This window comes from Aphidius gifuensis, linkage group LG2 (genome assembly GCF_014905175.1).
Source record: "Aphidius gifuensis isolate YNYX2018 linkage group LG2, ASM1490517v1, whole genome shotgun sequence".
Classification (NCBI taxonomy): Eukaryota; Metazoa; Arthropoda; class Insecta; order Hymenoptera; family Braconidae; genus Aphidius; species Aphidius gifuensis.
The window spans coordinates 24,379,631-24,402,630 of NC_057789.1; the positions used below are offsets into that span (position 1 = coordinate 24,379,631).

At 24.6% G+C, this 23,000-nt stretch overlaps 4 protein-coding genes and 1 pseudogene across 4 annotated transcripts; 2 read left to right on the plus strand and 3 right to left on the minus strand.

Moving 5' to 3' along the window:
• Positions 1 to 117: 117 nt before the first annotated feature.
• LOC122850637 (leucine-rich repeat-containing protein 15-like) lies at positions 118 to 7,867 on the plus strand. The gene is made up of 6 exons (XM_044149769.1): positions 118 to 186; positions 1,045 to 1,141; positions 1,241 to 1,296; positions 4,891 to 4,987; positions 5,087 to 6,415; positions 7,794 to 7,867. Exons 1-6 carry the CDS (start codon positions 118 to 120, stop codon positions 7,865 to 7,867), a joined length of 1,722 nt encoding a protein of 573 aa, XP_044005704.1.
• A 1,077-nt stretch (positions 7,868 to 8,944) lies between these two features.
• On the minus strand, positions 8,945 to 13,563 carry LOC122849600 (fasciclin-2-like). Its single transcript, XM_044148366.1, has 6 exons — positions 13,539 to 13,563; positions 13,264 to 13,340; positions 11,263 to 11,425; positions 10,499 to 10,668; positions 10,125 to 10,412; positions 8,945 to 9,091 (listed from the first exon to the last, which is right to left on the minus strand). Exons 2-6 carry the CDS (start codon positions 13,322 to 13,324, stop codon positions 9,072 to 9,074), a joined length of 702 nt encoding a protein of 233 aa, XP_044004301.1. The 5' UTR covers positions 13,325 to 13,340; positions 13,539 to 13,563; the 3' UTR covers positions 8,945 to 9,071.
• A 1,732-nt stretch (positions 13,564 to 15,295) lies between these two features.
• On the plus strand, positions 15,296 to 16,533 carry LOC122850639 (ras-related protein Rac1-like). The gene is made up of 3 exons (XM_044149770.1): positions 15,296 to 15,330; positions 15,895 to 16,291; positions 16,390 to 16,533. Exons 1-3 carry the CDS (start codon positions 15,296 to 15,298, stop codon positions 16,531 to 16,533), a joined length of 576 nt encoding a protein of 191 aa, XP_044005705.1.
• A 2,928-nt stretch (positions 16,534 to 19,461) lies between these two features.
• On the minus strand, positions 19,462 to 21,104 carry LOC122850640 (ras-related protein Rac1-like). Its single transcript, XM_044149771.1, has 4 exons — positions 21,070 to 21,104; positions 20,097 to 20,484; positions 19,851 to 19,980; positions 19,462 to 19,466 (listed from the first exon to the last, which is right to left on the minus strand). The coding sequence occupies exons 1-4, from the start codon at positions 21,102 to 21,104 to the stop codon at positions 19,462 to 19,464; spliced, it is 558 nt and encodes a 185-aa protein (XP_044005706.1).
• An 845-nt stretch (positions 21,105 to 21,949) lies between these two features.
• Positions 21,950 to 22,626, minus strand: LOC122850641 (annotated as a pseudogene).
• Between the last annotated feature and the right edge of the window lie 374 nt (positions 22,627 to 23,000).

Genomic DNA, 23,000 nt, shown 5'->3' on the forward strand with positions numbered 1-23,000 from the left:
ACTGACCAAGTGACCAACTGTGACCAACTGACCACTATTGAGATTTGTCATATGTCATATACGTTTGTTCAGGGTGATTTAAGTATTGATTATTATTTGTGATAAATCACTACAAGGATGAAGAAGTTTACCTATATAACAATTGTTATAATTACTGCAGCTGTCTTAATTATTTGTCCCATTGGGGTGAGTTATAGAATTATTTGAAAATTTAATTATCAAACTGATTGTGCATATAGTTTATATTTAAAAAAAATATAAAGGGTATAATAATTAGATGTATAAATTTTTTATGCGGTCGAAATAGAAATTCTTTTGGCATCATGTCAAGTGCATGTATTGAAGCTAAATAGAAATTACTTGAATAATATAAATTTCGATAGACAGTCTAGCAATACCTCGACAAGGATTTTCACGTGAAATTTCGAGATGCTGAAGCGCATATATATTTTATAGTTAAAAAAAAAATATAAAAGTATAATAATTAGATGCATAAAATGTGTATCGAGTCGAAATAGAAATTCTTTAAGCATCATCTCAATTAGTGCATGTATTGAAGCTAAATAAAATTTACTTGTATAATAAATTTCGGTGCAGCGTCTTGCAATACCTCGACAAAGATTTTCACGTAAAATTTTGAGATGCTGTGATATTTACCATGAAACCAGAGTCGTTTTCCTTTCTGGGTAATTGCCCTCATCTCCTTAATCCTCTAGGTCACAAAAGCTTTTCAATTTTTCCTAGTTTCGGCAAGTTAAACACTGACATTCTTCTTTACCGTTATTTAGAAAAAAAAAACCATTAGTATCACAGCATCTTAAAATTTCACGTGAAAATCCTGAATTCAAATCTTTGTCACGCTCGAATTTTTTCGTTTTTTCAAATTAAACAATATATAGTTACAAATATTTAAAATAATAATAATAAATGAATAAACAAAAATATAATTTTTATTTAATTTAAAAAAATATTAAATTTTAAGAAATTTCATTAAAATTTATTATTAACTTGAAATTAAAATTGATAAGTATATAATTATTTCAGGGAGAATCGAAATTTTTGCCAACCCAAACAAATAATTCAGAAGCTGAAGACATCATCGTACAGAAAAATGACATGAATAACCAATCAACAATTGAAAGTAAGTTATATTTATTATTTCAACTTTGATTATAATAAGCAAATATTTTTTTTTTTCTTATTTTCATTTTTAATTGATATAATTAAATGTATATTTCAGCAACAACATACGAAAAATACTTTTGTAATACATCTTCTGTATTTTACATGAAAGATGTTTGTAACGATCCTTCAACCGTGGGAATTAAATATACGAGCACAATTTTAAAATCTCTCCCAAACGAAGTATCCAATAAATTACTCTCTCTAATTTATTCGGAAATACGTTCAAACCAATTGACCAGCCTGGAGCCTAATACTTCAAATAGCTTGTTAAAGCTGACAGAATTAGCAATTGAGGGCAATAATATATCACATCTTCCACAAGATATATTCAAAGGATTGGTATCTCTAACTCTTTTGGAAATAGTTTCAACTGAACTGACCAGTCTGGAACCTAACACTTTCAATAGTTTATCTAAACTAAAATATTTAGCAATCAGGAATAATAATCTCACACATTTTCCACAAGATATTTTTAAAGAATTGACATCTCTAACTATTTTATTATTAGATTCAAACAAACTGACCAGTCTTGAAAGTAATCTTTTCAATAGCTTATCTAAACTGGAATATTTATCTATCAGTAATAATAATTTAACATCTCTTCCACAAGGAATATTCAATGAATTGAAATCTTTAACTACTTTAAAATTAGATTCTAACAAATTGTCAAGTCTTGAAAAGAATACTTTTTATGGCTTGTCCAATCTTATTAATTTAGATATCATTGATAATAATTTAACATTACTCCCACAAAGAGTATTCAATGGATTGACATCTCTAATCAAGTTGGATTTGTCATCAAATAAACTGACAAGTCTTGATTCTGATATTTTTAATAGCTTATACAAACTGCAATATTTAAACATCAAAAATAATAACTTAGCATCTCTTGAACCTAAAGTATTTAATAAATTAAAATCTTTAAAAGTTTTACATTTGGAATACAACCAACTGACAAGTCTTTCTTCTAATATTTTCAATAAGTTGATTCATCTTGATTATTTAGATATTAGTAATAATAATTTAACATATCTTCCACGAGATATATTCAGTGGATTATCTCTACGTCGGTTGTCATTAGATACAAATAAACTGACCAGTCTAGAGGCTGATATCTTTGTTGGAGCAGACAGTCTTAAAATTTTATCTATCAGTAACAATTATTTAACATCTCTTCCACAAGGAATATTCGATGAATTGCCAGATTTATTTTTTATAAATTTGGCATCCAACAGACTGACAAGTCTTCAGCCTGATATTTTCAATAGGTTGAGATACCTTGAAATTTTAGATATTCATAATAATAATTTGACAAATCTTCCAATTGAGATTTTTAATGAAAATATGTTTCTGTCTTCTTTATGTTTACAATCAAATAATTTCACTAAATTAAAGCCTGAAGTTTTCTTTGATATGTTGATTCTTCGGCTGCTCAATATTGAAGATAATAAATTTAGTCTAACAGATGATGATAAAAAATTAATTTTAAAAAATATGAAACTTAAAAATTACGATGAATCTATTTCATATGATATTATTAAAAATAAACCGTGCCTTTTGTATTATAATTATTATGATTAACAATTTAATTACTTTCTCTGAATATTTTTGTACCTTAATTAAAAATTATGTTCATCTTTGTCATTTAAAAATTATTCAAATAAAATTTATGCTTTAAAAATATACCCTATAATTATTACCTAATTCAATAAAATTTATAGTTTTTTAAATTTATCCTTTTAGATATTTCTTATACATTTTTTTACATATGGATTTATATTTATATGGACAATAATAAGGCCTGGATTTTTTTTTTTTATTTGATTACGATTACTCATTTAATATAATAATATTTTTTAAAACATATTGACATTATTTCGTGCTGAAAAAATAGCAAAAAGACTCAAAAGTTAGAGGTTGAGTTAATTTGTTATAGTATTTTATAGGTAAATTATTTTATAATAAATTTAACAAAGTCTTACAATCAAAGTTTAATATAAATTTAAAACCCAGAAAATTATAAAATAACTATTTAACTTGACTTCAACACTTTTATTTATCAAGCCATTATTATATAATTGACTGTCTATTTTAATAATAAACAATTGAAAATTAAATAGAACAAATCGATTTGCATATAGATGTGTGGGTGTGTAAAAAAAATTACAAAAAATATTTTCAATATATCATTAGAAAAAATATTTCGAAATAGACTGAATAAGAATAATTTTACTGCATTTATTTGTAATGGATTTTTTATTGTAAAAATTTCAAAGAGAGCGTGGAAATAACTTGGCCAATCAAAATAGAAAATCTGGAAACAGATGTGTATCGAAATATAATGACCTTTTTTATTTCGATATTGATTAATGAGCAAGTGTTTTGTTTTCATTTCAATACATTGTCGAAGAGAAGTTAAAGTATTATGAGTATTATGATTATTAGTATTAAGAGTATCAAGATCAACAATCAAGACCTGCAACGCACAAAGAAAAAAAAAAAGCTATGAATTGGCGGGAAATTGGCGTTTTTGTTAATTGGTAAGGTAGAAAATATCTTGTTTTTCGTTGGGCACCATTACACATTGCACAACGCATGCGTGATTTTCATGATTTTCGATTTTTTTTCATACTGACCAAGTGACCACTGACCAACTGACCACTGTTGAGATTTGTCATTTACGTTCGTTCAGAGTGATTTAGATATTGATTATTAAATTACGGAACGATCACTACAAGGATGAAGAAGTTTACCTATATTACGATTTTCATAATTACTGAAGCTGTCTTAATTATTTGTCCCATTGGGGTGAGTTAGAATTATTTGAAAATTTAATTATAAAACTGATTGTGCATATAGTTTATCTTTAAAAAAAATATAAAGGGTATAATAATTAGATGTATACATTTTTTATGCAGTCGAAATAGAAATTATTTTGGCATCATGTCAAGTGCATGTATTGAAGCTAAATAGAAATTACTTGAATAATATAAATTTCGGTAAACAGTCTAGCAATACCTCGACAAGGATTTTCACGTGAAATTTCAAGATGCTGAAGCGCATATATATTTCATATTTTAAAAAAAAATATAAAGGTATAATAATTAGATGCATAAAATGTATATCCAGTAGAAATAAAAATTCTTTAAGCATCATCTCAATTAGTGCATGTATTGAAGCTAAATAAAATTTACTTGTATAATAAATTTCGGTGCAGCGTCTTGCAATACCTCGACAAGGATTTTCACGTAAAATTTTGAGGTGCTGTGATATTTACCATGAAACCAGAGTCGTTTTTTTTTTCTGGGTAATTGCCCTAATCCCCTTAATCCTCCAGGCCACAAAGCTTTACAATTTTTCCTAGTTTCGGCAAGTTAAACACTGACATTCTTCTTTACCGTTATTTAAAGAAAAACCATTAGTATCACAGCATCTTAAAATTTCACGTGAAAATCCTGGGTCAAATCCTTGCCGCGTCTGTATATTTTTTTTTTTTTTTTTTAATTAACAAATAACAGTTTTATAATTTATAGACATTTAAAATAATAATAAATAAATAAATAAATAAAATAAAATTTTTATTTAATTTAGCAGAATATTAAATTTCAAAAAAATTTCATTAAATTTTATTATTAACTTAAATTTGAAATTTTAAAAAAATTTTAAATAAATTCATTTTAATTTATAAGTACATGATTATTTTAGGGAGCATTTAAATTGTTGCCAATCCAAACAAATAATTCAGAAGCTGAAGACAGCATCGTACAGAAAAATGACATGAATAACCAATCAACAATTGAAAGTAAGTTATATTTTTTATTTCAACTTTGATTATAATAAGCAAATATTTTTTTTTTTCTTATTTTCATTTTTAATTAATATAATTAAATGTATGTTTCAGCAACAACGTACGGAAAATACTTTTGTAATACATCTTCTGTATTTTATATGAAGAATGTTTGTAACGATTCTTCAACCTACGGAATAGATTTATCTTACAGGGGTTTAACATCTTTACCACAAGGAATATTTGATGGATTGACCTATCTAAACTTTTTATATATCAAAGAGAATAGTTTAACATCTCTTCCACAAGGAATATTCAAAGGATTAAAGTCTCTAAAATTGTTGGATTTGTCAGTAAATAAACTGTCGAGTCTTGAAAATAATACTTTTAATAGCTTGTCCAATCTTGAAACTCTAGATATCAGTGATAATAATTTAACATCTCTTCCACAAGGAATATTCAATGGATTGATATCTATAATTTCTTTGGAATTATATTCAAACAAACTGTCAAGTATTGAAAATAATACTTTTCATGGCTTGTCCAACCTTAAAACTCTAGATATCAGTGATAATAATTTAACATCTCTTCCACAAGGAATATTCAATGGATTGATATCTCTAATTTCTTTGGAATTATATTCAAACAAACTGTCAAGTATTGAAAATAATACTTTTCATGGCTTGTCCAATCTTACTAATTTAGATATCAGTGATAATAATTTAACATTACTCCCACAAGGAGTATTCAATGGATTGATATCTCTAATTTCTTTGGAATTATATTCAAACAAACTGTCAAGTCTGGAAAATGATACTTTTCATGGCTTGTCCAGTCTCACTGATTTAGATATTAGTGATAATAATTTAACATCTCTTCCACAAGGAATATTTAATAAATTACAGTCTCTAGAATCGTTGCGTTTATCATCAAATAAACTGACAAGTCTTGATTATGATATTTTTAATAGCTTGTCTAAACTCACTTATTTATACATCACAAATAATAACTTAGCATCCCTTGAACATGAATTATTTAATGAATTGAAATCTTTAACAGTTTTACATTTGCGATCCAACGAACTGACAAGTCTTCCTTCTAATATTTTCAATAAGTTGATCCATCTTATCGATTTAGATATTGGTAATAATGATTTAACATCTCTTCCACAAGATATATTCATTGGATTAAAGTCTCTTAATTCGTTGGATTTATCATCAAATAAACTGACCAGTCTAGAGCTTAATACCTTTCATAATTTACACAAACTTAAATATTTATTTATTAATAATAATAATTTAACAACTCTTCCACAAGGAATACTTGATGAAGCGGAATCTAATATTTTCGATGACTTGGTCAATCTTAGAGTTTTAGATATTCGTAATAATAATTTGACAGATCTTCCAACTTATATTTTCCATAAAAATCAAAAGCTGGAAGGTTTATGTTTACAATCAAATAATCTCCATGAATTAAAACCCGAAGTTTTCACTAATTTAACGAAGATTGATTTGCTCAATATTGAAGATAATAAATTTAGTCTAACAGACGATGATAAAAAATTAATTTTAAAAAATATGAAACAGCAAACTTACAATGAATCTACTTCATATAATATTATTAAAAATGAACAGTGTTTTTTATTTTAATAATTATTAATTATTAACAATTCAATTACTTCATTTTTGTAGTTTCAATAAAATTATGTTCATCTTTGTCTTTTAAAAATTATTCAAATAAAATTTATGCTTTAAAAATAACCTGATATAAAATGACCTGATTTATTAAAATATATATTTTTTTTAATTTACCCTTTTAGGTCAATTTTTTTATATATTTTTTCAAGTGAATTTGTATTTATATTGACAATAGGGTCTGTAAATTTTATTTTTTTATGACTACTATTATTGTATAGACTGATTAAATACAATTATATTTTTTGATTGTAAAATTTAATTAGTTAGGTATTTGATTTATCAATGATTAATTAATTTATATTATATTTTATTATTATGACCGTGAAATTTTATTTTGAAATACAATTAATATTTATTTTAATGGAGTAAAATATATATTTTCAAATTTAGCAGCATTGAAAAAAGCATTTTTTGCGTTATTTTATTGCAATACTTTTAAAAACTTGATGGACCTCGAGTATTTGAATATCAGTGGTAAATTAAATTTGATTCCAATAATAAATAGTATTTTTTTTTATTACAAAAAAGTTTCTAATCTTTTTAACTATATATAGTTAGTTCATTATTATTTTTTTTTAAAATCGTTTTATGTCTTATTGACGATAATAAATATCTTAATATTTATGCATAGTATACTTAAATAATAATTAATAAAAAAAACGAAATAAAAAAAAAATTTAAACATGGAAATGTAAAATTTTTAATAACATTTTTTGCACAAATTATTATTGTCAGCTGACTTTTTATTGATAAAAAGTTAATTAGTATTGAGCATGAAAAATATACAAGTAAAAATTATTATATAATGTGCAAAAAGTGTCATTAAAAAAGCCTGGTGTTTGGCTTAATGAATGCGTTTAATGACAAAAAGAGAAAAAAAAGTAAAAATAGAAAAAAAGAAAAAAAACAATGTGATAAGTTTTTTGTAAATGCTTGTAAACGTTCTCTCTATCAATTAAAAAAGTATTGATCAATATCTGTAGATTAGTAAAATCCACAAATGCACTCTGTTCAAAATTGAAATCATATGTTGTTATTTCTTAAAAATTGGTATGTTAAAATTTATCCTAAAAAATACTTAATATTTTATTTGTCTAATTTTTTTATTCTATTTTCATCAGGAGTTATATTTTATTTCTGCAAAAGATCAAAGGAAAAACCAGTCGATAAAAAATATGCCAAGCTTGGAAGGTAAAAAGAAAAAAAAAAACAAATTTATTTTATTCAACTCAATATCATACTCATTATTATTAAAAAAAAAAAACTATTAATATATTCTTAAATCATCATATACAATCAAACACGTACATAGAACATTTTTTTTTTTGTTTACTAAAAAAAATTAAAAAATACATCAGTCAATGTAACTCTCACACACACATTTATTTAAAATGAATAATTATTCAAATATCATTATGTTAGACAATCGAAATGTTCAATTATTATTTTTAACTTTATAAAAACCTAAGATATTTGATTAATTATTAATGTTAAATAATTTAGTTGCTTAGTACTTAAAAAATTATTTTAATCTCTTTGAAGTATCGTATACAACATTGAAATTATATACGTAATTTTTTTTTTTTTTTTAATTCGTAATAATGAAATTTGATATTTTAAATTTTGTATCCAATCAATTGTAATTTTTCATAAAGTTTATTCTTATTAATAATTTTTTCAGTAAACAAAAAAAAAAAAAAAAATGTTCTATGTACGTGTTTGATTGTATATAATGATTTAAGAATATATTAATAGTTTTTTTTTTTAATAATAATGAGTATGATATTGAGTTGAATAAAATAAATTTGTTTTAAAAACTCCTGATGAAAATAGAATAAAAAAATTAGACAAATAAAATATTAAGTATTTTTTAGGATATGACAATTAGAGCTAAACTTGATGTTGTACCACGATCTTTTTTCGTTGGCATTGTTAATGTTTAAAAAAATAAAATAAAAAAAACAAAAAAAATATAAATTAGTATTATTATTTAAATTTTTTTTTTTTTTTGTCATTAAACGCATTCATTAAGCCAAACACCAGGCTTTTTTAATGACACTTTTTGCACATTATTTTATGTTACAAGGGCAGTGGGAATAATGTGTGAATTTCCGAAGCATAAGAGGGGTAGTGCGCTTTTTGGAAATTCACACATTATTACCACTGTTCCTAGTAACATAAAAATATACTATTTTTACTTTTTTTTTTTTAACAACAATTGTCATTATTTATGTGGAAAAATGAAATAATTTACAATCTAATACGCCAGAAGAATATCTAGACAGCTAAGACTTTACCAACAAAGCCAGTATTTGAAACAGAACATTTGCCATCAAATGTTTTTGATGTTTCTCGCCTCAAGCCAGTATCAATAATTGGTGTTATTTTTTTTTCTTCTCTTAATGGTTCTTTCTCTTCTCTGAAAAAAATATTAATAAAACAATTAATTTATTTTCCATTGATTAATAATAATTATAAAAAAAAAAAAAAAAAAATTCATTATATTTAATGTGCAATTGTAAGTAAAATGATAAAATGATGACACAGTTCATGCTCACATAAAACACCAATTGTATTTTTCGTACATTTAAGGGATTTCGTCGATTTTTTAAAACGAAGAGTGAGACAACATTTTTCCTGTGTTTTTTTGTCTTTTTCGCACTCATAGAAATATTGTATTTCTCAAAGTCATCCGCAAGAGGTCTCTAGTGATTTTTCAATAATTCCTCATAAAAATCAATTTTTCCATACCTTAATTATTAATTGTAAAAAAACTAAGCTCCAAACCTCTTTTATTTTTTTTCTATACATTTTGTTTTGTCTCATTTTACAACCCGATAGTTTTTTTTTCACGATGTCATATTGTCGATTAGAGATATTGGTATTTTAATGGACTTTTTTTTGACAAAAATCGCATTCTCCATAAGAGCCCATGTTAAAAGTTGTCAACTTTGAAAATTAATAAAAAAATAAAGAGCTTCCAAACAATTACCAAAAAATTACATAAAATGTATTAGTATTTCAAGAATCTATTGTATAAATTTCAAAGCATTCTCATATTCGGAAAAAAATCGACGAAATCCCTTAAGATTTATAAAATGATATTTGTTTTTTTAATTAATATATAATAATGAGTGTGAATCATGCAACATTGCCAAAAGTACAAGTCAACGATGCTGATTGCTGACGATTTTCAATAGCTTGATGCATTTTTTTTTATTATGAAAAAAATAATTATATATTTATAATTGTAAATGAAAAAAAATTCGTTAAGACAATTAGTGAGATTGATTAAATTACAAATTATAAAATTGAGAGCTTAAAATGAAATAAAATAAAATACATTTGTTGATTAATTTAAGTGTGAATTTGATTATTTAAGGTGAATAGTTGGCGGTGAATGGTATGATATTGAGTTGAATAAAATAAATTTGTTTTTTTTTTCTTTTTACCTTCCAAACTTTTATGTACTTCAACATTAATTATTCTATCAAAAAATGAACCAGTTTCAGGTACTGATGCACGACATCTATAAACACCTTCATGACTTTGTTGAACTTTAAATATTTTCAAACCATGAGTTTCAACGACATATTGATTTCCATCTGATAATATTGGTACATCATCACGATACCATGTTACTATTGGTGGTGGTCTTGCTGTAACTTGACATTGAATTGTATATTCTTCATTTATTATTGGATATTGATATATTGGTGCATATGTAAATGTTATTGGATCTGTAATAATAATTTATATATTATTAATAATTTATAATAAATATATATTTAAATTTATTTTATACAAAAATGTTTTCTAGACTTACCAACAATTTCAATTTTTACAGATTTTGATAATGGCTCATTGTTGGCATATGTTGCTGTACAAACATATCTACCAGCTTGATCAGCTTTCAATGAATTGAATACAAGTTCTAAAATTCCATTTTGTGATTCTGTATACATATCTGTATTGTCTCCTCCTTTATTCATTGACCTAATGTGGTGGAATGTGTTGTTAGAATTTTTGCATTGTTATTTTTTTTTTTATTATTATTAATATATGTATATAAATAAATAAAAATATCTAGATCATCATGTAAATTATTTTTCAAGCAACTCATGAAATAATAAATCATTAATATTATATGACAATGATGATGCATAGATAATTAAATTGACTAGAAGAATGATTTTTATTTAAATTGGAAATAGAGAATAATTTGATGAGACACAAACACGAATGAAAAAATAACAGAATGAATTTAAAAAAAAAAAAAAAAGTCTTTGTTTTAAAAATGTTACTGTTTTTTTTTTTTTTTTTTGTGTTATATACTCGTCTTTCGATCGGCAACACGACGAGACTGTGTGCAAAAAACAAAAAATTGGAAAAAAATCGTAAACATTATGTGCAGTAAATAATTTAAAAAAAAAAAAAATTTGCAAGTGTTTTTATCAATAGTAAATTGTTTGAGTCATTCTGTGTTTAAATAAATAATTTTAGTTATAATGTAAAATTATTTATAATTGATAAATAAACTTTATAATTATTTTTAAAAAATATTTATAATTAATTATAGATGGAACTTACTTGATGGGACCAACAACACGATCATATGGATCTCTCCATTCCATATTACTAATTAATTTAGTATTTTCAACTTTGGCTATGCATGTTAACATAATTGCAGTTCCAGTTGGTTTTGATTGGACATCACCATCTGGTAGAATAACCAGCTCTGCATTGATAGTTGCTGTAATGATAAATAAATAAATAAATAAATAAATAAATAAATTATTACCAATATGGTTTACAGTGTTTGACAAGTGAATTTGGTTGTTTTAAAAAATCAAATGAAATACACAAAATGCAAAGGGTGCCAAGGGCTTAGTCTTATTCACAAGCAAAATTGTCTATATGACGTGAAACTACTGATGATGATATTTACACACAACACAAAATGAATTTTTTGATGATGGACTTGGGGCATGACACACTCATGATTATCATCAACAAGAAATGGCAATTAACTATATTAATATCAACACACACACATGACAGTTTGTAATATTTAGCATTAATCAAATTAAATGTAAATAAAAAATATAAAATATTTAAACTATTTCAAATGATAAATTTAATAATTAATTTAAAAAATATATTTTTTATATTATTTTACAAAATAAATAATTCTATTTATAATATATTAATTAAAATTTCTTTGATGTTGTTGATATGTTGTTTTATTTTATTTTAAATCATATATTATAATTTTGTTAAATTAAAACGTTTGTTTTTAATTCAAAAATACCAATTGACGTAAAATGAGTTGTTACTCATCTTCTTTTTTTTAAAAAAAAACAAAACGTGGGATAACATTTTATTTATCATCCAGAAAATAATGGAAACAAAGATAAGAGTGGAATTCAATGGGAGAAAAAAGTGAAATACCGGTTGACTATATTTAGAAATGAAATAAAATTAAATTGCTTATAAATATGTGTATTTATGTGTGAATTTGTGAACTGCACATATTGAAATTCTACACCCTTTGTTTTGCAAGACACCTTTAAAATTCAATGGCTCTATATGAAATGCATTCAAGAAGAAAAAGTCCTAACGAGCCCGACAGACATATTTGAAAACTGTTGCGCTCTAATCTGTTACCAAGAAATAATACATCAAGATATAAACAGTCATACAGTTTGATTACTAACTTTGTGATGTATACCGTCATATTATCATCATAAATTTACGCAAACAGCTATACAGTGTATATACATTTCGAAAAAGAAATAAATAAATAAATATAAAATGAAAGGTTCATTGGCCAGAGACTTGATCATATATTGCAGATGACGCTTTAAGGTATAACTTGCCAATAATACTTGTTTTGGTCTCATCTATCCCAAAAACTAATAGATTATAAAAAAAAAAATAAGGAATTTTTTGATATCAGGATGAAATGGGCTTGTAAAACTAAATCTCACGTAATTAATAAAAATATAAGCTAAAAACACGATTTTTAGCAATTTTATAAAAACGAGTATTGAGGCTCTGGCAACAGCGCATTGGAGCGGGAAAATTTAAACAGCAAATTTAGCATCCATGTTTAGCTTTTACACAGCTGGGATACCGCTTTTTCTCTGAAAAAGTCAAGCCAATAAGTATAAATTTTTATTTTTTTCAGGGCTTGGATTATAGAATTAACAACAGGTGCAAAAGTAATAACAATAATAATAAATTTTCCAGATGGAAAATTGGTTTTATAATTTTTCATAAATATGATCATAATGATAATGTAAAATTTTACTTTTTTTTTTTTTTAATTTTTGGTACCTGGGGGAGTTTACAGTTAATCGAAGGTCAAGAAAATAGTTGAATACGAAGAAAATAAATTATATTTTATTGATCCTGATGTTGTTTATAATTTAACAATGTATTGATACTTTTTCCAATTTAAATTTTGTTTGTTGGAAAAAATATGATAATAATAAAACTCATATGACTTCATTACAAAGGACAAGTATTTTCACAATAAAATAAAAATAATAATTTATATAAATTTTCATGATCGTCGGCATCACTCACCTAGATGTAGTAGTACTACGATCGCAACAGCGGCTGAACACCCACTCGATAAATTTGCCATCGTCTCAACTTAGTATCTTCAACAAATAATGATAAATTTAGTAACTATTGTTTAACAAGTTTTTTTTTTTTTTTATAACACTAACACACTCTTGCAAAAAAAAATCACTTGATCGTCTTTCGTTTTTGTTTTTTCTTTTACTTTTTTTTGGAGTTTAATAATATTAACTAATTAATTAATTAATATTTCTTTTTTTTTCACTCTCTCAACTTACTCGGCTTTCTTGTGTGTTGTCGTCACGCTGGTTTTCGACTGTAGGTGAGTTCTTTCGGTTCTTTCCCTAGGTATATCAGGTATATTCTTTCACGGCGGATTTCCACCTCTCCTAGCGTTTGAGCTTCCCTTCTTAACTATTTATGCTCAAGCGTTCAAAGAAGGGATAAAAAAAAGAAGGGACATGCAGTGGAGGTGGAAATCCGCCAGAAAATCCGCCATGAAAGAATACACCTATTATTTAAAAAAAATATATATATTTGTTTATTGAAAAAAAAAAACTTTTATAAATATTCTACATAAATAACAATAATTAATTAATTTTTTTATTGAAAATTTTTTTGTGTCAATATACTATTTTTAATTTTTATCAATTTAAAAAATTATAATTTGATAACACAAAAGCAATTTATGGGTTAATGACAAAATTCAACAACATGTTTTAAAATAAAAAACACTCAATCATAAACTGAGATAGATTAACGGCCATTGACGCACGACCTCATTCTTTTTTGACCATTTTATCAAAAATATATATTTTTTTTTTTTTGGGAATTTCCGATATTTTTATTTTTCTTAAAATATATTCTAGGAACTAGTAAAAATTAATAATTTTGTTCTATGTGCGTCAGTGATAACCGAATTTGGGCATATTAAACTCTGATAATTTAGTTAAAAATAAATTTTTATTTTCTTTATCTATAGTGCGACACCAACCGAATGAATATACATATATTAAAAAAATACGTGTGTATTAATAATATTACTCAGGACATCAGGCAGTCAATTTTTTAAAATTATTTTTCAACTGTAAATGCGTATATTTTATTATCTCTTTATTAATATTTTTTTTTTTTATTTCGTTTTGGCTTTTTCTCTTATCTACGAGGACTCTTAAAAAAAAAAAAAATTGTCATTTAATGTTTGTACAATAATTTTTTGCATTTCTTTTTATCTAGTTTGAAAATACCGTTGATTTGCAATCTTCGGGATTTTTATTTTCATACAAATCTTAAAGGAATTATCATCCTTCCAAATGCAATTTAAAATACTCTTTACAAATATTATCGCATTTGATTGAATTCTTTAATTTTATATAAAATAATTTTATTAAATTCAATTTTTATTTATATTATTTTGTACTACTGCAATAAAAAATTTTATATATAATTACTTCGTAATTAAATTTTCTGTATTTTCAGTGAATAATTTTTCTTTGAAGCATTATTTTGTGTGTTCATTATATAGATAGTAGTTTTATTTTATTTGTAATAATTAATTTTTGTTGTTTTATTTGAATTAAAATATCATTATTAATTTATTATTTTTTATGTGTTGCTTAATTATAGCAAGTTGCAAAAGTAATATTGACAATCATTGAATGTTTTAAAAAATATTTTTAAATACAAATAAATATTTATATTTATTTATGATATACGACAACTTTTAAAACTTCAAAGTTTTTTACTTTTAATTTACTTGAGCCATTAAATAAACTTTTTGTGTAATTTAAATTAAATACAAATGACTAAAAAAAAAAAAAGATAAAAAATAAAAAAAAGTAAAAAAAGAAAGATAAAAAAAAATACCTACAGACACATATGCGTATAGTTAATAATACACAGAAATACAAGTATATATATTATTATATAAATATTATATATATTATAGTCTGATCTATTGATAAATGGACATCAGGGTTGTTCTTTCACACCGGATTTTTCTAACACGTGGAGACGGAAATTTATTGATGATAAGATGCAGTGGAGTGACTGTATCGTTGTTGGTGATAGGTGAGTAATATATTTATTTTAATTATTTTATATTTCATAAAAATTTAATGGAGAATATTATCTACATATGTGGTATTGGTTTAATATTTTTTATATTTTGTTTAATGCTGTTGTTATTTTATGATTGATTGTTGAAAAATAAAAACAGTATGGAAAATATTTTTTTAATTTTATTTATCGGACTCTTTTGATGATGATATTATGTATTTAATTGAAATAAAAAAAAGGAAAAAAATGTGAACACGAGTGTTTATCAGTTGACAGAGACCAAGCTGTTTTTTTTTTTTATTTTTTTTATTTTTGTCTATTCGGGCGTGGTATTTATTAAATTTTTTTGCGGTTAATTTATTTGTTTATTTTGTTGAATTTATTTATTTAATATTATTAACATTGATATTTATTTTTATTTGTGAGTTGGGGAAAAAAAAGAAAGTTTTTTCAAGTATTAAAATATTAATTATCAATACATTGATTAAATTTTAGATTTGATTTAAATGTGTGTGTATGTACTTGTGTAAGAAATATATATTTGATGACTAATACGTATTATGTTATTTATTTCAGTGGTGTAGGTAAAACAAGTCTGCTGTTAAAATACTCAAAAAATGATCAATATTCATTATGTAGTGAATATATACCTCCTTCGATTGAAACTTGTGTAGTAACTGTTATGGTTGATGAAAAACCATTACACCTTGGTTTATGGGATACAACTGAAGAAACAGATTACCATAGCTTCAAACGACTTGTGTATATAAAAACCGATGTATTGCTTATTTGTTTTTCACTTGTTGATCCAGCAAGTTTTGAAAATGTTAAAGCTAAATGGTATCCAGAAGTACGTCATCATTGTCCAGCAACACCAATAATACTTGTTGGTACAAAACTCGATTTACGTGAAGATAAAGAAACTATTGAAAAATTAAAAGATAAAAAACTTGCACCAATAACTTATCCACAGGTAAATTATTTAATAATTTTATTTCTATTTAATATTCTCTTATATAATTGATATTATTCATATGTATATCTATGTCATGTTTATTATAATATTTGCAGGGTCTTGCAATGGCTAAAGAAATTGGAGCAGTCAAATATATGGAATGTTCAGCATTCACAGAACAAGGCCTGGAAGCTATTTTCGAAAAAGCAGTACGTGTAAGCTTAGCTGAGAGAAAGATTCGCACTTGTTGCCTTTTGTAATATTATAAAATATTGATAACAAAAACTGTAAAAAAAATTTACATATCAAATACTTATGAATTGAAGAAATAAATAATTCAAATCTATCAACTTCATAACAATATTAATTTTGTGATATTTTGTTTTATAAATTAATTAAAATTTTACCTGAAATATAAATTTTTTAAATCTCAAAAGTAATATATTGATAGATAAATTTTGTTTTTTAGCTATTCTGAATCACATAAGCATATTAACAATAACTATGAACTAATTATGGTTAAGAAGATTAGAAACTTTTTTGTAATAAAAAAAAATACTATTTATTATTGGAATCAATTTTAATTTACCACTGATATTCAAATACTTGAGGTCCATCAAGTTTTTAAAAGTATTGCAATAAAATAACGCAAAAAATGCTTTTTTCAATGCTGCTAAATTTGAAAATATATATTTTACTCCATTATAATAAATATTAATTGTATTTTAAAATAAAATTTCACGGTCACAAAATAATAAAATATAATATATAAATTAATTAATCATTGAATAATCAAATACCTAACTAATTAAATTTTACAATCAAAAAATATAATTGTATTCAATCAGTCTATACAATAATAGTAGTTATAAAAAAATAAAATTTACAGACCCTATTGTCAATATAAATACAAATCCACTTGAAAAAATATATAAAAAAATTGACCTAAAAGGGTAAATTAAAAAAAATATATATTTTAATAAATCAGGTTATTTTATATAAGGTTATTTTTAAAGCATAAATGAATATATATATTTAAATATGCATATGAATATGTATACATATGTATATCGCAAATTTTTTCTAGGAGGACATCATCGTTGTTTTTTCACACCGTATTTTTTTAACGCGTATATAGAGACGTAAAGCTGCCAGGCAAAACCACCATAAAAAAAATTCTAAATAATATAGTATATAAATATATAAAAATTCAATTTAATATATAAATTCTCCTATATACTAGTAAATTTAAAGTATATATGTGTCTTTAGATTTTTTTATTATATTTTTCATCTTTTTTTCCTTCAATTCATTTGTTTTTTTTTTTTTTTTTTAATATACTGGAAGTTAGTGGTAGAAATCAAGTCAGGTTTGGGTAGAATAAACTCTTGGCGTTATCATAAAGGCACCATGCCAGGTCTAGGCAAATGAGGCCAAAAACAATTCTCAAACGACTTGAATAAGATTGATTTTTTTTTACCACCCAAAAGGATTAAGTTTCCTGTTAAGTGTTATCGCGTTGAGATTTTAAATACCAGAAATCAGTAGAAATGACATCACTGTCTACACAGTAGCTCTTTCGTTGACGCCAAGGTGTCCGTTCTACTTTTAATCCCGGCTGCTACAGATTATTGTATTTTAAAAATATTTTTCCTTATTTAATCTTTTATCAATGAAAGAGAGCTATATAATTATTACCTCGTTTTTTATATCATCATTGATGATACATCAAATAAAAATTTAAAGATTTTAATTATTTAAAATTATTTATTAAAATAAAAAATAAAAATATAATCAGAAAAAATCTTTTGCACAATTAACATGATAATGATAAGAGTCATTTTTTATTTATAAAAATTTTAATATAAAATGTATATTAGTGTTGAACATTTTACATATTTAACTGCTCCGATTTCTTTAGCCCGAATTTCTATAAGACCGAATTAAAAACAACTTGAAAAACAGAATATTATAAGGAACATGACATTAATACATGTAAATAATATAAATTTATAAATAAGACATTTGTCTAAGTCTATATCGTAATTGATCGTAATCTTCTTGTCCAGTGCTATCCCATAAACCAATATGGTTTTCCATCAACCATAACCCTTACTGAATGATTATCAGATAGATCTATTTTCGTTGGAAAATACATTTATCGTGTATCTTAACATCAATCGCATGCTCGACCAACAATACTGTAATGTTGTAAAACTACCTGTCTGGTCTTTTTCCACCAAACAATAGCCCCATCGTTTGATTGAGCTTGAGGGTGCAACTACCTTATCATAGAATTTTGGATTATACTCCTCTCTTATAGCTTCCTCTTGCCTATATGTAGACTATAGTTAAATAAATAGACATATAGATAGATAGAGCTAGATAGATATATCAGCTCCGTCTCGTCCGGACTGACTTCCAGACCTGTGCCTTCACACCATCTTTTCACTATGTCTGACGTAATCCTGGATCTACTACTGGCGGTACACGCGTCCCCTGCCTGTATTACGATTTATATAATATCTTCAAAAATAAATAATAATTTACACTATAGTGATCAACTTGAAACTATTATTAATCCATCACCAACAACGACGGTCTTAATCGTTTTTTTTTTTTATTATTCTTTATTATTATACAAGTCATTGTCAAAATAACATTAACAATTAACTTTTTACAAAATAAACAATTACATAATTTATATAGTACTAATAACAATAATAATAGCAATTATTATTTTTTTTTTTTATTATTATTATTATTCAGTGCAATTTAAAAGGAAAAATTCAAACTAAACAAATCGGGTTTACATTTATCACGTGTGTATCACAATCCAACTAAATATTGTTTGATATTTTGATGACAAATTTTTTCCTTTCTTTTTATATATCAGAAAATTGGAGTTATTATTATTTCCTCTTTTTTTTTTCTATCGAAGAACTTGTTAAATAAATGGAGTATTATTTAAAATTATTTTTAAAAAATATAATAATTATATATATATTAACCAAAATTTAAGATAGATTTTATAACGATTTTTATAACAGTGATAGTTTTTTTTTTTTTTTGTTATTAAATTCAATTATTATTAATTTAGTTTTCATAATAAATGAGTAGATTAATTAATGATAATGTTACTTGAGGTATCAATGAATTTATAAAATTTCTTAAACAAGTCTTTTGTTTCAGTCTAAATAATTATTAAAAAATAAATGTCTTATATTCTCATTGATTTTTGAAATAAAAGATATATAAGTAAATAAGAAAAAAAAAATCCATATCCATTTGCAATTATTGCGAGATGGGTATAGTAATAGTAATATTTTTTTGATAGCAATTTCAGAAAAGATATACCTTTTTCATCAGTTCAACAGGTTGTTTTTTAAAATTTAGATTATTTTGTTTAAAAATAGAAATTTAAATCACAATAAAAAAGAAATAAATTGTTTACAAAAAAATTCTTTTGTTTTTTTCTTTTCATTCATTATTCTTTCAGAGAAGGTCTGGTCTTTCCCATGTAGATTTATTTTATTTTTTCGGTTATCGGCGTTATCATATTTTTGAAGACAATGGCAGAGCATTTTTTGTTCTGGGCAAAGTACAGCACGTGCTGCTTGATCGAAAACAGCATCCAGGCCTTCTTTTGTAAATGCTGAGCATTCCAGATATTTAGCTGCTCCAATTTCTTCGGCCATTGCAAGACCCTATTTGAAAAACAATTTTAAAAATAAAATATTATAATGAACATGACATTGTTACATGTAAATAATATTAATTAAAAAATAATATTAAATAGAAATAAAATTATTAAATAATTTACCTGTGGATAAGTTATTGGTGCAAGTTTTTTATCTTTTAATTTTTTAATAGTTTCTTTATCTTCAAGTAAATCAAGTTTTGTACCAACAAGTATTATTGGTGTTGCTGGACAATGACGACTAACATCCGCATACCATTTAGCTTTAACATTTTCAAAACTTGCTGGATTGACAAGTGAAAAACAAATAATAAATACATCAGTTCGTGAATATGACAATCGCCTAAGTGCATCGAAATTTTCTTGTCCAGCGATATCCCATAAACCAAGGCTCACTGGTTTCCCATCAACCATTAAATTTACTGGGTACTCATCAAATACAATTGGGCTGTATTCAACAGGAAACACTCTTTTCGTATAAGTTGTCATCATACACATTTTACCCACATTACTGTAATCAACAAATTTATAAAAATTAAATAAAATACAAAACATACATAGCATGCATTAATCATCAAATATATATTTCTTACACAAGTACATACACACACATTTAAAATAATTCCAAAATTTAATCAATGTATTGATAATTAATATTTTAATACTTGAAAAAATTTTCTCTTTTTTTTTCCCAACTCACAAATAAAAATAAATATCAATGTTAATAATATTAAATAAATAAATTCAACAAAATAAACAAATAAATTAACCGCGAAAAAATTTAATAAATACCACGCCCGAGTAGACAAAAATAAAAAAAAAAAAACAGCTTGGTCTCTGTTAACTGATGAACACTCGTGTTCACATTTTTTTTCCTTTTTTTTTTTTTTTTCAATTAAATACACAATATCATCATCAAAAGAGTCCAATAAATAAAATTAAAAAAATATTTTCCATACTGTTTATATTTTTCAACAATCAATCATAAAATAACAACAGCATTAAATAAAATATAAAAAATATTAAACAAATACCACACATGTAGATAATATACTTCATTAAATTTTTTGGAACAACTAAAATAATTATTACTCACCCATCACCAACAACGACGCACTTAATCGCCTGCATTATATCACCAATAAATATCAAAATAATTAATAATGATCAACAATAACAACAATAAATTAAAAAATTAAAATATAAAACAAGTAAGCCACTGTCACTGATTTTTTAAAATCTTTCTCGTTGGTTTTTTTCTGGCAACTTCACGTCTCCACTGTAGAAAGAGCCGTCGTGATAGAGCATCCCTAATGTCCACCTAGAAATAGTTTACTCTTTATATATACTCCTGTTTACTATTATCTATGCATATATGTGTCTGTAAATATTTTTGTCTAACTTTCTTTTTTTAATCCTTTTTCTTTTTAATTCATTTTGTTTTTTTACAGATAGGGGCTAAAAATGGAAATCAAATCAAGTCCAGAGAACGAACTTCCATGTTATAACATAAAAGCCCAAGTCTAGACGCTTGGGTCGGGAACAAATTGTCAAGCATCTTGAATATGATTGATTTTTTTTCTATCGCTTAAGAAAACGACATTTTTGGACTGAATCACATCAAGGTGATAATCGTGGACTTCAATAGAGAATATAGTTTTTTAAAAGTCAGTTTCTGCCTTATCGTACAATGACGCCAGGATGTACGTCTCACTAAAAAATTTTTAAATCATTTCTTTTTTTTTTAATCATATATCAGTCAATGTCCAATGAGACCTATTGATTATTACCTTTTCTTTTTATATCATCACATTGATCATTCATTAAACAAAAATTTAAAGATTTTAATTGTTTAAAATTATTTATAAAAATAAGATTATAATCACAAAATCATTTTGCACAATTTGTATGATAATAACAAGTCATTTTTATTTATAAAAAATTTAATATTATAGAAGACAACGTTTGCGTTTATTTTATACTCGTGGTACTTGACAAAATACTGCAACACGTATTACTTTATCGAAAACAGCATCCAGGCCTTGTTTTCTAATGCTGAGCATTCCAGACAGTTAAATGCTCCGATTTCTTTGGCCATTGCAAGACCCTATTTAAAAAACAATTTAAAAATAAAATATTATAATAAACATGACATTGTTACATGTAAATGATATCAATTAAAAAATAATATTAAATAGAAATAAAATTATTAAATAATTTACCTGTGGATAAGTTTTTTATCTTTTAATTTTTCAATAGCTTCTTTATCTTCACGTAAATCAAGTTTTGTACCAACAAGTATTATTGGTGTTGCTGGACAATGACGACGTACTTCTGGATACCATTTAGCTCTAACATTTTCAAAACTTGCTGGATTGACAAGTGAAAAACAAATAATAAATACATCATTTCCTGGATAAAACAATTCTCTGTAAACTTTGAAATTTTCTGCTCCAGATAAATCTTGTAAAAAAAGTTCTATTGGTTTTCCATCAACCATAACAGGTACTATACTATGTTCAAATATAGTTGGTGCATCATATTCACCTGCAGATGATGATAATTTTATATAATCATTTTTCGCGTATTTATACAGCAAGAAAGTTCGACTGGTTCCCCTATCAAAATAGATAATACAATATGCATTACTCATCGAATATATATTTCTTACACAAGTACATACACACATATTTAAAATAATTCCAAAATTTAATCAATGTATTGATAATTAATATTTTAATACTTGAAAAAATTTTCTTTTTTTTTCCCAACTCACAAATAAAAATAAATATCAATGTTAATAATATTAAATAAATAAATTCAACAAAATAAACAAATAAATTAACCGCGAAAAAAATTTAATAAATACCACGCCCGAGTAGACAAAAATAAAAAAAATAAAAAAAAAAAAACAGCTTGGTCTCTGTTAACTGATGAACACTCGTGTTCACATTTTTTTTCCTTTTTTTTTTTTTTTCAATTAAATACACAATATCATCATCAAAAGAGTCCAATAAATAAAATTAA

What these genes read in the sequence shown, in the direction of transcription:
- LOC122850637 (XM_044149769.1), top strand. Translation starts at nt 118, where the DNA reads ATGAAGAAGTTTACCTATATAACAATTGTTATAATTACTGCAGCTGTC. An exon ending in TAATTATTTGTCCCATTGGG is followed by an intron (nt 187 to 1,044) that starts GTGAGTTATAGA and finishes TAATTATTTCAG; the next exon opens with GGAGAATCGAAATTTTTGCC. An exon ending in TAACCAATCAACAATTGAAA is followed by an intron (nt 1,142 to 1,240) that starts GTAAGTTATATT and finishes TGTATATTTCAG; the next exon opens with CAACAACATACGAAAAATAC.
- LOC122849600 (XM_044148366.1), bottom strand. Translation starts at nt 13,324, where the DNA reads ATGGCAAATTTATCGAGTGGGTGTTCAGCCGCTGTTGCGATCGTAGTA. An exon ending in CGTAGTACTACTACATCTAG is followed by an intron (nt 11,426 to 13,263) that starts GTGAGTGATGCC and finishes TTATCATTACAG; the next exon opens with CAACTATCAATGCAGAGCTG. An exon ending in TGTAAAAATTGAAATTGTTG is followed by an intron (nt 10,413 to 10,498) that starts GTAAGTCTAGAA and finishes TTATTATTACAG; the next exon opens with ATCCAATAACATTTACATAT.
- LOC122850639 (XM_044149770.1), top strand. Translation starts at nt 15,296, where the DNA reads ATGCAGTGGAGTGACTGTATCGTTGTTGGTGATAG. An exon ending in TGTATCGTTGTTGGTGATAG is followed by an intron (nt 15,331 to 15,894) that starts GTGAGTAATATA and finishes TATTTATTTCAG; the next exon opens with TGGTGTAGGTAAAACAAGTC. An exon ending in CACCAATAACTTATCCACAG is followed by an intron (nt 16,292 to 16,389) that starts GTAAATTATTTA and finishes TAATATTTGCAG; the next exon opens with GGTCTTGCAATGGCTAAAGA.
- LOC122850640 (XM_044149771.1), bottom strand. Translation starts at nt 21,104, where the DNA reads ATGCAGGCGATTAAGTGCGTCGTTGTTGGTGATGG. An exon ending in TGCGTCGTTGTTGGTGATGG is followed by an intron (nt 20,485 to 21,069) that starts GTGAGTAATAAT and finishes TGTTGATTACAG; the next exon opens with TAATGTGGGTAAAATGTGTA. An exon ending in CACCAATAACTTATCCACAG is followed by an intron (nt 19,981 to 20,096) that starts GTAAATTATTTA and finishes TTTTTCAAATAG; the next exon opens with GGTCTTGCAATGGCCGAAGA.